Source organism: Mus musculus, chromosome 4 (assembly GCF_000001635.26).
Source record: "Mus musculus strain C57BL/6J chromosome 4, GRCm38.p6 C57BL/6J".
Classification (NCBI taxonomy): domain Eukaryota; kingdom Metazoa; phylum Chordata; class Mammalia; order Rodentia; family Muridae; genus Mus; species Mus musculus.
In genome coordinates this window covers 112,613,171-112,625,800 of record NC_000070.6, presented here as the reverse complement: position 1 = coordinate 112,625,800, position 12,630 = coordinate 112,613,171, and the positions used below count along the sequence as shown (strand labels likewise).

The 12,630-nt window shown below is 34.5% G+C and overlaps 1 protein-coding gene across 5 annotated transcripts in view; it reads right to left on the bottom strand.

Moving 5' to 3' along the window:
* Skint2 (selection and upkeep of intraepithelial T cells 2) overlaps positions 1–12,203 on the bottom strand; it is a 38,651-nt gene extending 26,448 nt beyond the window's left edge. For 2 of the 5 annotated variants that reach the window (NM_001285965.1, NM_001285963.1), the window contains exons 1-3: positions 12,036–12,061; positions 9,212–9,283; positions 1,445–1,792 (exon numbers count right to left, since the gene is read on the bottom strand). In NM_001285965.1, coding sequence (NP_001272894.1) covers positions 1,445–1,792; positions 9,212–9,278 — 415 coding nt within the window. In that variant the 5' untranslated portion in view covers positions 9,279–9,283; positions 12,036–12,061. Of the gene's footprint in view, positions 1–1,444; positions 1,793–9,211; positions 9,284–9,556; positions 9,645–12,035 lie in introns of those variants that run through there. The other 3 variants (XM_006503186.4, XM_006503185.2, XM_017320265.1) reach the window with 3 other exon arrangements.
* Positions 12,204–12,630: the final 427 nt, after the last annotated feature.

The window sequence follows — 12,630 nt, the reverse complement described above, 5'->3', positions numbered from 1 at the left end:
AAGAGGATACCAATATTCTTAAGTATAAGAAGAAACTACAGAACCTTTAAAGCTCTTCTCAGGTTTAATCATAGTTTCAAAAGATGAACAAATGGTCAAAAAGTCTACAGGACCCTGGTTGCCATAAGAAACTCACAAAAATATTGTGAGCCAGGCAGAAATTTTATAATACTGTCAGCAATTTGTCCAATCTCTCTCTCTCTCTCTCTCTCTCTCTCTCTCTCTCTCTCTCTCTCTCTCTCTCTCTCTCCCTCCCTCCCTCCCTCTCCCCCCTCTCTTTCTCTCTCTCTCTCTTGCTCAAACCCTCTCTACCCCCTCTCTTTCTCCATATATATAATTTTAACACTGTAACTAGCTACTTCTTATCCTCAGTAAGTAGATAATAATTATGAAGTTAATTGTCAATATTTTCATAAAATACATATCATGTTAAAAAGATAATATATTAATAGTATAAAAAGTACAAATTAATTTAGAGAGAAATGATCATTTAGAGAAACCTTTCAGTATCATAATAAAACTTGGGTAATATATAGGCAAAGAAATAGTGTATGGAGATTTCAATAGCATTTTTTAAATCTACTTATTAAAATGTCTTTGAAATAATAAAAACATTTTATATCTGAGCCATTATAGTAGGTGTTTACACCATAATACTGCTAAAGATGGCTATAAGTTATATTGATTGTCTTGGCTTTAGACTATAGTTGAGTATCACATGACATCTAGAATGATTCATTTCTGGGTCTAGAGTCGTATACATATGTACACACATTTATGGAATTTATCTGCTTCTTTTAAACTCTCTACTTTCCCTATCCTTATTTTTATTTAGACTAGTTCAGAGTAAATAAAGTAGTATAAAAGTCACACAGTTCTCTATACTTCACATAGAGAATTATATCTGTGTATAGTGATTGTAATTAAAATCCTTTGAAAATATTAAGGAAAATTAATTTGGCACTAAGTACTCAGATTTGGAGATAAATGGAAATAAGAATTACATAAAATAATGTTTTATTACTTTAATTAAAACTTTTTCATATGTTGAATTTGATTACTTTTCCTCCACACCTCCTACCATATCATCTTGACCTCTCTACAAAACCAGATTTACGGTAAGAAGAATATTTAAAAATTTAGTTCATTAGGAAAATTACTAAAGTGTTGTCAGAATTACTTGAAAAGATAATAAAAAAGCTTAAATTTAGAAATATAACATTATATGTTAATGAGACAGGAAGCTATTTATTGATAAAGCCAATTTCTGCACTTTAATAATTTTACCTTTGCTCTTTCACAGCGTTCAATTTAGAAAATAAATTCATAGAATTAAGCTTGCTAATTGACCTGTTCAATAAGCGTTAAACACTAAGACTTGTCCAATCAGTCAACCCTAGATAGGCTTTGGATACACAGAAATCTGAAAGGGATCCATGCCTACCTGTGACCTTGATTTCTGTGATATGCTCTTCATAGAACTCTCCAACTTTGAAGACACAGTGGTATGACCCATCATCATCAGCTGTCAGTTTAAAGATCCTGAGGGTCACCTTCCCCTTTCCAATGTCATCTTTCAGGAGTTCAGTCCGCTCCACATACTTGGAGATAGTTTCTCCATGCAGGTCTTTACCATTCCTGTACAGGTACACAGGCTCTCTATAGCGATTTCGAAACCAACGAATCTCCATATGCTGTGCTTGTTGTGGCGGAGACAACTGACAACTCAGTTCAACATTTCCACCCAATGGTGCCAAGACTGGCCTCTGTAAGCCAGTCACTGTGAATTTTTCTGTGAAGGATTGCAATAGTCAAATGACAACAGTGTGAATTAGTAAACATGTTCACATTGTTTGTTAAAATCATTGTTTATGTCAATTTTCTTCTCTCTCAGATTTCTACATATACTTCACTTAAATCACTTTTTTTATTCTGAAGGTATTTTAGTTAATAATTAATTAACTGATACAGAAGCATAAAGTATTATTAGAAATGGTGAGAGAAAATTTTAAGGAACAATTGCAGGTGCTGAGACACTTCAAGACAAGATGGATTCAAGCTAAATAAAGGCAATGAGCAAGCAAGACAGAGTCAGGAAAAATGTCACTATGAGTAGGCAATGCCATGTAGTGGGGGCTTTTGATGAAGAGGCTTTAGGGACAGTAGAGAATCAACAACTATGGATCTTATGATACATGTACAATGTTTGTAGATGAGAGTGTGGTAGGTACTGCTGCCCACTTGTGTTAAATCTCCACTGTTTATGTGATACAGATGAGTGGGCAGTTACTATGCAGGCCCAGCATCTTCCCAGAGAGGGTGAGTGACAAAAACCAGGAGTGGCTGGGGTTCAGTTAACAGCAGAAGTCAGTGGTACCTGTACATGAGTGAGGCTTGTGAGAACCTGCTCAGCAGGCAGGCCTTGCTTCTCATGGCATATAGAAGTATAGCCCCAGTAGCCAGACAGAGGATGTGGCTCTGCAGTACACAGGAAGATGAGACCTTGAAGTCCAGAGAACATGCAAGCTGAGCTAGTAATGTATGCTAATGGGTTAATACCCCCAAAATAAGAGTTTAGTAAAACTCAGGTATAGACAAAAATATTAATTTTGAAAGTAAGAAAGTGAAGTCTCTGCAGGAAGGATACAGTTAGAAATTAAAAGAAAATATTTTGTTTTAAAATGGAGAACTAAATGGCAGAGGGAATTTGAAGCTTATTTAGTTTTGTTTTGAATATTAACATGTAATTATTTAGAACAACATAATCAATTAGCCTGGACATTAGGGGCTCTCAGAGACTGAACCACCAACAAAAACCATATATGACTGGATCTAGGCCTCCCCAAACATATGTAACAGACATGCAGCTTAGTCTTTGTGATGGTTTATATATGCTTGGTGCAAGGAGTAGCACTATTAGATGGATTGACCTTGCTGAAATAGGTGTATCACTGTGGGCATAGACATTAACATGCCTTCCCTAGCTCTCTAGAAGCCAGTCTTCTAGTGGCCTTCAGATGAACTCTCAGCAGGTCCTGCACCATGCCTGTCTGGGCACTACCCAGCTCCTGCCTAGATGATAATGGAATGAACCTCTGAATCTGTCAGCCAGCTTCAATTAAGTGTTGTCCTTATAAGATATGCCTTGGTTATGGTATCTGTACACAGCAATAAAATGCTAAAACAGTCTTCATGTGGATCTTGCATAACTGGAGAGGAAGTTATTCCAAAAGCTTTTGTCTATATGGGGATATGTTATTCTATCTGGGATGCCTTGTTTGGCCTCATGGGAGAAGAAGCACCTAGCTTCACAGAGACTTGATGTCCTACGGTGGAAGGATAGGGAGGTCAGGTCTCTTAGGTGGTAATTTACTCCTGTTGTATAGCTAAATTGATTTCATGATGTCAAACTAATTCCTAAACATTAAAGTTTGTTCCCTAAAGAAATTCATTAATCAGTGTTTCTAAAATACCTCTTTAAGTTCATGGAATTTTGTAGAAAAAGGGATGGAAAAAATGTAAGAACAAGAAGACAAAGAAAGGGGTGCTAAAATAGTATCTGTGTATAACCTAGTGTTGCAATAATAAATATAGAGCAGCTAAGTTTGCCTATTCTGTATCAATATAAGACTGCACCAGCCATTGGCTGGTCATAGATACAGAAGGGATTCAGATAGCCCTTCCCACTAACCCCTCTTGAATTGTTGACTATTAAAAGATTCATAGAATGGAGGAGTTATTATAGGCAGATGTGTACCCACTAATGAGTTCTTCAAGTTCTGGTGAATAGTTTTATACTTAATGTCATGGAGATGACCCTGATTAAACTCAGTAGTAAGCTAACAAAATAAGAAAACCAAACCATACCAGACCAAGCCAAACCAAATGAACCAACCAAACAGACAGACAAAAAAACATGAACATGGGAAAGGGACCTGCAATAAGAGCAGAAATTGCCAAGGATATGAGAAATACAAGAGAAAATTGGGGATGCTAACCAGAATGAGTTATAAACATGCATCAGAAAAAGACATTTAATGAATGAAAAAGCCAGGGAGAAATGACTATCAATGAAAATAAAATAATTATTTAGAGCTTAGTGGTGGAGGGTAGAGCTTCTATGAAAGATGTGCAGCCTTACTCAGTAATATAAAGTCAGATGTAAAAAAAAAACTTTGAAAGTTAAACCTTAAAGATAAGGGGAAAGATTTTTTTCAGTCATAAACTCCCTTGTGAACACCCTGGAATCCCACTTCCCAGGAAATCAAGTAGGGGCCTTCAATCTTCCAATTCTGACATCTAATACCAATCCTCCAGGATCACTATAATCACTGTAGCAGACCACTTGTTGGGGCTTCCTTTTCTTCCCTTCCCCTATCCCTAGTGGGGATTTCCTATATGCAGATCTCCTATAGCCTACTCTGCCACCCCATCCTTTGGTCTCAACTTCCAGTTTCTATAGGCATTCTCTGATAATAAACTGGAGATGATAACAGGAAATCAGATAGTCAATGTGTAGTCTCCCTCCTGTCTTTCAATTACAAAGTCACCAGCTTACTCAATTCTCCATAGAAGACCACTTGTTACAAAAATAGGGTCTAATCAGATCTTGGCAACATGTCCAGATTTTCTCCCTCCTTTTGATACATTCACCATCCCACTCCTAAGTGTCAGGTCCAAATACTTAAAAACACTTTTTACTCAGGATCCCCAGTGACCATATATGGAAAAGATCTCAGAAACATTCCTAACACCAAACTCACAGCTACCACAATTTTGTAAAAACCAGAGAGGCAGCAGAAAAAAAGGAATTGGACATAGATGTACTGAAAACAGACAAACCATATATCAGTACCTAGAATTATAATCATCCTACTCAGATGCCTACATACCAGCATAAAAACATTATCAGTAAGGCTCAAGACAATTTGTTTCCACTAGAGCCCAGCAACCCTACTATATATAATGTTAGAAAAGCAGTATAGCTGAAGTACAAGAAACAACTTCAACATAGCTATTATTAATATGTTCAAGCTCTTTAGAGAGGAAATGAAGAAATCTTTTAATGAAATCTATGAAAACACAAAAAGTGGAAATGAAGAAAATAGTCCAAACCATAAAATGTGGAAAAACCTAAACTGTGAGGAAAACAGAAGTGAAAAATTAGGAACTCAAACAAGAGCTTTAGAGATAAGACTTGCTAGCAGGATATAAGAGATAGCCAATTTTAGACATTGGAGAGAAGATATAATAGAAGGAATCTTTGGTCAAATAAAGTATGGAATCTAATAACATTCAGGAAATAATTGAAGAAAATTTGAATATTATGAAAAAAAAGAAATTCTATGAATTATAGGAACAGAGGAAGAGGCATAAACCTAGGCCAATACCACAGAAAGTAATTTCAACAAAATCATGGAACAAAATTTATTTGAGCTAAAGAGAGGTCTATCATGCACAAGAAGCATACAGAACACCAAATAGACTGGACCAGAAACAAAATTCCCCACATCACATAATAATCAAAGCATAAATAGATAGAGCAAAGACATAAATAGAAAGGTAAGAAGTTAAAGTATTCTTGGGTAGATAATATGATAGTATACATAAGTGACCCTAAAAATTCAACTAAGAAATCCCTACATCTGGTAAACACATTCAACAAAACAGCTGGATAAAGTATTAACTAACAAAAATTATCAGCCCCTGCATATGCAAATAACAAATGAACTGAGAAAGAAATCAGTACATCTTCCCTAGTAGCCTCAAATAATAATAATAATAATAATAATAATAATAATAATAATAATAATATAATTTTGTCAATGAAATGAAAGACTTGTATGATAAAAGTTTTAATATACTAAAGAAAGACACTGAAGAATATATCAGAAGATGGAAATAACTTTTGTCCTCATGGGTTAGTAGGATTAACATAGTAAAAACCAGTTACTCTACCAAAAAGAATCCACATATTCAATGAAATACCCAACAAAATTCCAAAACACTTCTCCACAGATCTTGAAAGGATAATTTTTATGTACATGTGGTAAAACAAATATCCAAGATAGCTCTAAAATGTTTAGATCATCGAAGAACTGCTGGAGATATCACCACTCTACATCTCAAACTACAGTATGAAGCTATAATAACAAAGCCAGCATACAGACAAAATTACTATTGTAATAAAATTGAAGACCCAGATATAATTAATTCATACACCTATGAACATCTATTTTGTTTTTGTTTTTGTATTTTGTTTTTGTTGGTTTATTTGTGTTTTTTGATAAAGAAACCAAAATACACATAGAAAAAAAAACCCAGCATCTTTAAAACAATATTATTCAAACTGGATGGCTGCATGTGCAAAAATGCAAATAAATCTATTTTTATCAACCACTATAAAACTTAACTCCGACTGGATCAAGGATCTGAACATAAGTGCAGACACACTGAGTCTGGTAGAGGAGAAAGTGAGGAATATTCTTGAACTCATTAGAGCAGGGAAAGACTTTTGGAACATAACACCATTAGCAAAGGTTAAAAGGACAACAAATAATGAATGGACATTATGAAAATGAAAATGTTCTGCACATAAAAGGAAATTAACATTTGGAGAACTATTTTTAAATTTTACATATTTAGTAGAAGATTAATATCTAAAATATATAAAAATTAAAAAATCTAGAATCAACAAAAAAAAAAAAGGCAAATCAGTCTGGCAGTTCCTCAGAAAATTGGACATAGTACTACCAGAGGATCCCGCAATACCTCTCCTGGGCATATATCCAGAAGATGTTCCAACCGGTAAGAAGGACACATGCTCCACTATGTTAATAGCAGCCTTATTTATAATAGTCTGAAGCTGGAAAGAACCTAGATGCCCCTCAACAGAGGAATGGATACAGAAAATGTGGTAATTTACACAATGAAGTACTACTCAGCTATTAAAAAGAATGAATTTATGAAATTCCTAAGCAAATGGATGGATCTGGAGGGCATCATCCTGAGTGAGGTAGCCCAATCACAAAAGAACTCACATGATATGTACTCACTGATAAGTGCATATTAGCCCAGAAAGTTAGAATACCCAAGATATAAGATACAATTTGCGAAACACATGAAACTCAAGAAGAACGAAGACCAAAGTGTGGACACTTTGCCTCTTCTTAGAATTGGGAACAAAACACCCATGGAAGGAGTTACAGAGACAAAGTTTGGAGCGGAGACAAAAGGATGGACCATCTAAAGACTGTCATATCTAGGGATCTACCCCATAATCAGCCTCCAAACGCTGACACCATTGCATACACTAGCAAGATTTTGCTGAAAGGACCCTGATATAGCTGTCTCTTGTGAGGCTATGCAGGGGCCTAGCAAACACAGAAGTGAATGCTCACAGTCAGCTATTGGATGGATCACAGGGCCCGCTATGGAGGAACTAGAGAAACTACCCAAGGAGCTAAAGGGATCTGCAACCTTATAGGTGGAACAACAATATGAACTAACAAATATCCACCCCAGAGCTCGTGTCTCTAGCTGCATATGTATCAGAAGATGGCCTAGTCGGCCATCAATGGAAAGAGAGGCCCATTGGTCATGCAAACATTATATGCTTCAGTACAGGGGAATGCCAGGCCCAAGAAGTTGGAGTGGGTGGGGAGGGGAGTGGGTGGGGAGGGTATGGGGGACTTTTGGGATAGCACTGGACATGTAAATGAAGAAAATACCTAATAAAACATCACCTATAGAACTAAACAGAGAATTTTTAGATGACTGTATTATACTTGAAGAAATGTTCAACACACTTCACCCACTTCACCCTAAGTGAAATGCAAATCAAAGTCATATTTAGAGTTCATCTCACATTCATTAATTACACCTGACAATATGAGAAATTATAGGTTATTCTCAAGAGAATGTGAAGTAAAAGGTGCAAATATTCATTGCTGGTATGAGTGCAAACTTGTTCAGCCACTAAAGAAATAGGTGTGGTGGTTTCTTAGGAAGCTCAGAGTAGGTCTACTTCAAGATAATGCTTTATCCTAATTCAGAGATACCTGCAAAATTATGCCAATTGATCTTCCATTTATAATATTCAAAAATTATAAATGGCCTAGATTTTTTTTCAATGGATGAATGGAATTGTTGTACAATGGTATGCTGGAATATTATTACCCAGATATATAACAATATGAAATCATGAAATTCACAGGTAAATGTGTGAAGTGAGGAAAAAAAATCATTCTGAGCGAAGTATCTCAAATCCAGAATGACAAGTACATATTAACAATTATGCAGACGTTAACTTTTAAGTCCTCAGTAACAAAGTTACAATCCATATAACCACAAAGATTAGGTATAGGGTAAGAATTTAGTGACCACGATAGATCTTCTAAAAAAAGAATATAATATATGTAGCTATGGTTGGAAAATGGAGAACCAAAAGTGGAAAGGGGGTGAAGAGGGCCAAGACAGTAAATACAGGTAGGGATAGATCATTTCAGGGTCATATGGAAACATAATGTGGAAGAAGATTACTGAATTGCTTCAATGGAAATCCAAATGAAATCACAATGTAATGGGGAAGTCAAAGGCACAAATGGACATCTATCATCACCAATGAAACTTCTAGTATGATGAATTAGTCTAATAAGAGTAGAATGCAAGTAAATGTGGGATTTTATCATTAGACAATCATGTATTTGTAGAATAATCTGCATATTTTACATCATTTGGTGTTTAAATCGTTTCTTTTAAACATCTCCAAGAATCTGTTTATCTGTGTTTGACATAAAATGTCCCTACAAAGTCAAATTCTCATTCTCTTATGCTGTTTTGTCTTCCCTTGTTTTCCCCCTACTGCATTCTTAATTCAGATAGAGTCTAGTATGTATCTGCAACCTGTACAAATACTCAGTGTAAAATGCTATGCAATTCCTGTATTTAGTGTGAATGTTGGTCCACAAGGAAAGTATTTGAACTCTTTCATTGTACTTTCTTCCTGACAGCTGAATCAAATCCAAGGAAAGGGTTCTTGCTGATTAGACTTTTTTTCTTTAAGCTGGGTACTCTTGTGACTGACTTCACTTCATTGCTACATCCAACCTTTAGGAACAATGGTTTAAATACTCTATCATTTGTAACATAGTTTGATTTTCCTGAGGTAGTTGACATTGCTAAGGCTCAAAAGCAAGTGAAAGATTCATACCTGAACTCTGTGTTACCATCTGGAGGAAGTGTAAGACAACACAGAGAAGTACTCCTGTAGCTCCCATTACACCTGTGATGAGACACAAGTTAACGGTCAGTAAAAACATGAGAAAATGTTGCAGAAATCATATTCCTCCATACTATTCTACTGGCTTCCAAGTAGAGTTACTGTTAGGCCACAATCTAGGACAATGAATAACTTCAATACATTCATTTATTCCATGATATATATCATCCTTAAATTTTCATTTACTAAAATTTGTGGTCGTAGTTTTAGGAATGTTCCATGTAATGACTGGATAACTCTAGATATTTTATTCCCCATTAGAGGATCTCATCCTACCAGGCATGATGTCTTCTGGGCTGGCCAACTTTATCAGGTCACCTCTCTAGATAAGGTTATGGAACTGCCAAAGGGATCCAAGTCTCAAAGACCCTGTTGTGTAAGTATATGTCACATTTAGCTATATTTAAATACATGAAAAAAGTATGAAACAGATTTATCCTTACAATTATTAATCATATGGCTTTTTAAAAGGGTACATGTTTTTCTTTTCTTTTACTCATTGTTCTAAATTTTATTCTTATGCAGAATTTGTAAGTAGAGACATATTTTTGTGACCTTTTGTTTATGAAAAACTTAAGGTGAAAAATTGTCATAGTCAAAGATGAAGACCTTTTATGCATTACTGAATATTTTGGCCTTTTATCTATTATACTCTTTATTTTAGGAAATATAAAAATGTTTATGGTACGTCCTTCTTGAATTTTGAGAAAATAAATTGAAAAGTTTTCATATATATCATATATGTCTTACAATCTTTTTATTAATTATTTCACTTTTGTCTGTTTTACCTGCATATGTGTATATCAGTGGTTCTGAACCTTCCTAATATTGTGACTCTTAAATAAAGTTTCTAATATTGAGCTGACCCTCAAACTCAAAATTATTTTTGTTTGCACTTCATAACTGTAATCTTACTACTCTTATGAATTATAATGTAGATATATATGACTTCCAATTGTCTTAGGTACCCTTCGTGAAAAATTGGGTGTACCTCTAGACCACTGGCTAAGAACATCTGATGTGCATATGAGTTTCACCCATGAAAGTCAGAAGAGATTGTGAGATCTTCTGGAACTAAAATTAAAGATGGTTATGAACCACCATATGGGTGCCAAAACTGAACCTGGATCCTCTCCAAGGACAATACATACTCTTAATTACTAAGTCATTTCTCCATAACTCTTTCTTTTACATTTTACTAGTATATATTAATTATATTTAGTGGGTACCATTGTGATATTTTCATACTTCTATATATTTTGTATTCACCTCCATTGCTATGGTAAAGGTTTGTTCATAAGAAAATGACTGATTGTCACTACATCACTGAAAAACATCTCTTCCCCTATCCAGTAATTCTTAGCTGCATACAAAGCCACAGAATGGGATGAAAGCCTTATTATTGTTTTTACTTCCACAATGGCACATAGTGGAACTAATCCTGTGCAGGTTCTGTACAGGTAATCACAGTTGCTAGGAGTTTGAATGCTTTCAAGGAGAATTTAATGTTTTATGCAGAAAGTCTAATTTTCATTTTCTTTAAAATTTTATTGACTGAAATGCAATAACTGTATTTTATGTGCTACAGTGTAATATTTCAAGATGTAAACTTTTCAAGTTGGAACACATTACTGATATATTCCAGTTTTAAAATACTACAATGAGTTTTAAATTAGATTTACCATATTAGAATTATTTCACCTAGATAATTATATTTTGGTATATTTTCAAAAGATTAAATAACTCAATTTTGCATCTATTTCCCTTTTCTAGAGTACAGTGATGATGATACTGAGCTATGAAATCAACTTTTAAGTTATTTTAAAACTTGAAATATAATTACATTATTTTCTCTCATTTCCTCCCTCCAGCTTCTCTCACATCACCCTACTCTAAAGATGACAGCAGAATTTTTATTATTATTGCACACACACACACACTCATATATATATATGTACATATATATAATATATATGTATGTAATACCTAAATTTATATGTGTAATATATAAATATTAAAATATGTATTTCATATTAAAATTTATAAATATATAATATAAACATCTTATTTTCCTTTCCCAGGAGTCATTAGCTGACTGTAGTCCATTGTCTAGGATGAAATTCCTAAAATAAATTACCCCTTCTAAAATAATATGTCCAATAATTGCCTTATCCCAGGCCTGTTTATGCAGCTATTTCTAGGAAATCAACTTTTTAAACTTCTATGTATGACTGAGAACATGAAGTATTTGTCTTTTTCTGCTATCTTGTTTTAGGAATTGAAATTTTAAAGACACATTTCAAAGACTTAGCAGGTACGTCTCATACATTCTCTTTATGGTTTTGTTTTTCACAGCAGAACACAACATAGAAATTATATTGGTTTAGAAAAACCATAGGATGGGCACAAGTCTCACTATTATGTGTCTGAGAAATAACAGCTATAAGAATACATATATTTCTTTAGCCCTGTTTAAACCAAAATTAGAACCTAAGTTCATTATTTCCCAAGATTAAATTTTCATTTCACCCATAAAGAAACCTTAGGAAATTCCCTCTAGAAAGGACTAACTCTCCCTCCTTCTGAGACCCAAGATTTACTAATCTTAAAATACTTATGTCTAAGTACTTGAAACTTGTTTCTAGGTATACAATATTCCTCCCAGGAGGTACAAGGAAGAAAAAAAATAGAAGAAATAAAACTTATCTATGAAGGTATAATCATATTCTAAAGCTTAATACATCTCATTACTTACCTAAGCCAGATGATACCACAACAGTTCTCTGTTGTCCCTATAAAAGACTCAATCGAGTCATATGAATTTTTGATAACACTTCAGCAGTTCTCCTGAAGCCATAAACATGTCAGAGTTAGAGGGAGATGAGAGAAATTAACTATCAACACCCCTACTCCTAACCTGAAAGTCTGGCCACATGATTCTGCAAGCCTTACAGGTCTCTCTTCCAGGGAACTTCCTACAGGGCTGGTTATATCAACCCATAAATGAAATCTTTGTTTAGCTCAGTGATTGCATCTAGTGTTACTCAATCGCTAGCAAGACTTTCCTCCACAGGAGAAGTAAAAAGAAATCTGACCCATACCTGTCATTCACTGAGTTCCAAATAAAAAGGTATCATGAATTTTGAATGCTAGACATGTACATAGTAAAGATAACTTTAGAAACACAAGTAAATGTCCTTAAGTTCAAATGATATATTCAAGGAAGCTTTGTATAGTTAATAAATGACAGTAATTTCAAAACAAAACAACAAGTTAGACCAGGTAAGCAAAAGATCACAGCAGTTTCCCAGGCTGACAGAACAATTCTAACTTGAAGGCACAAAAGACAG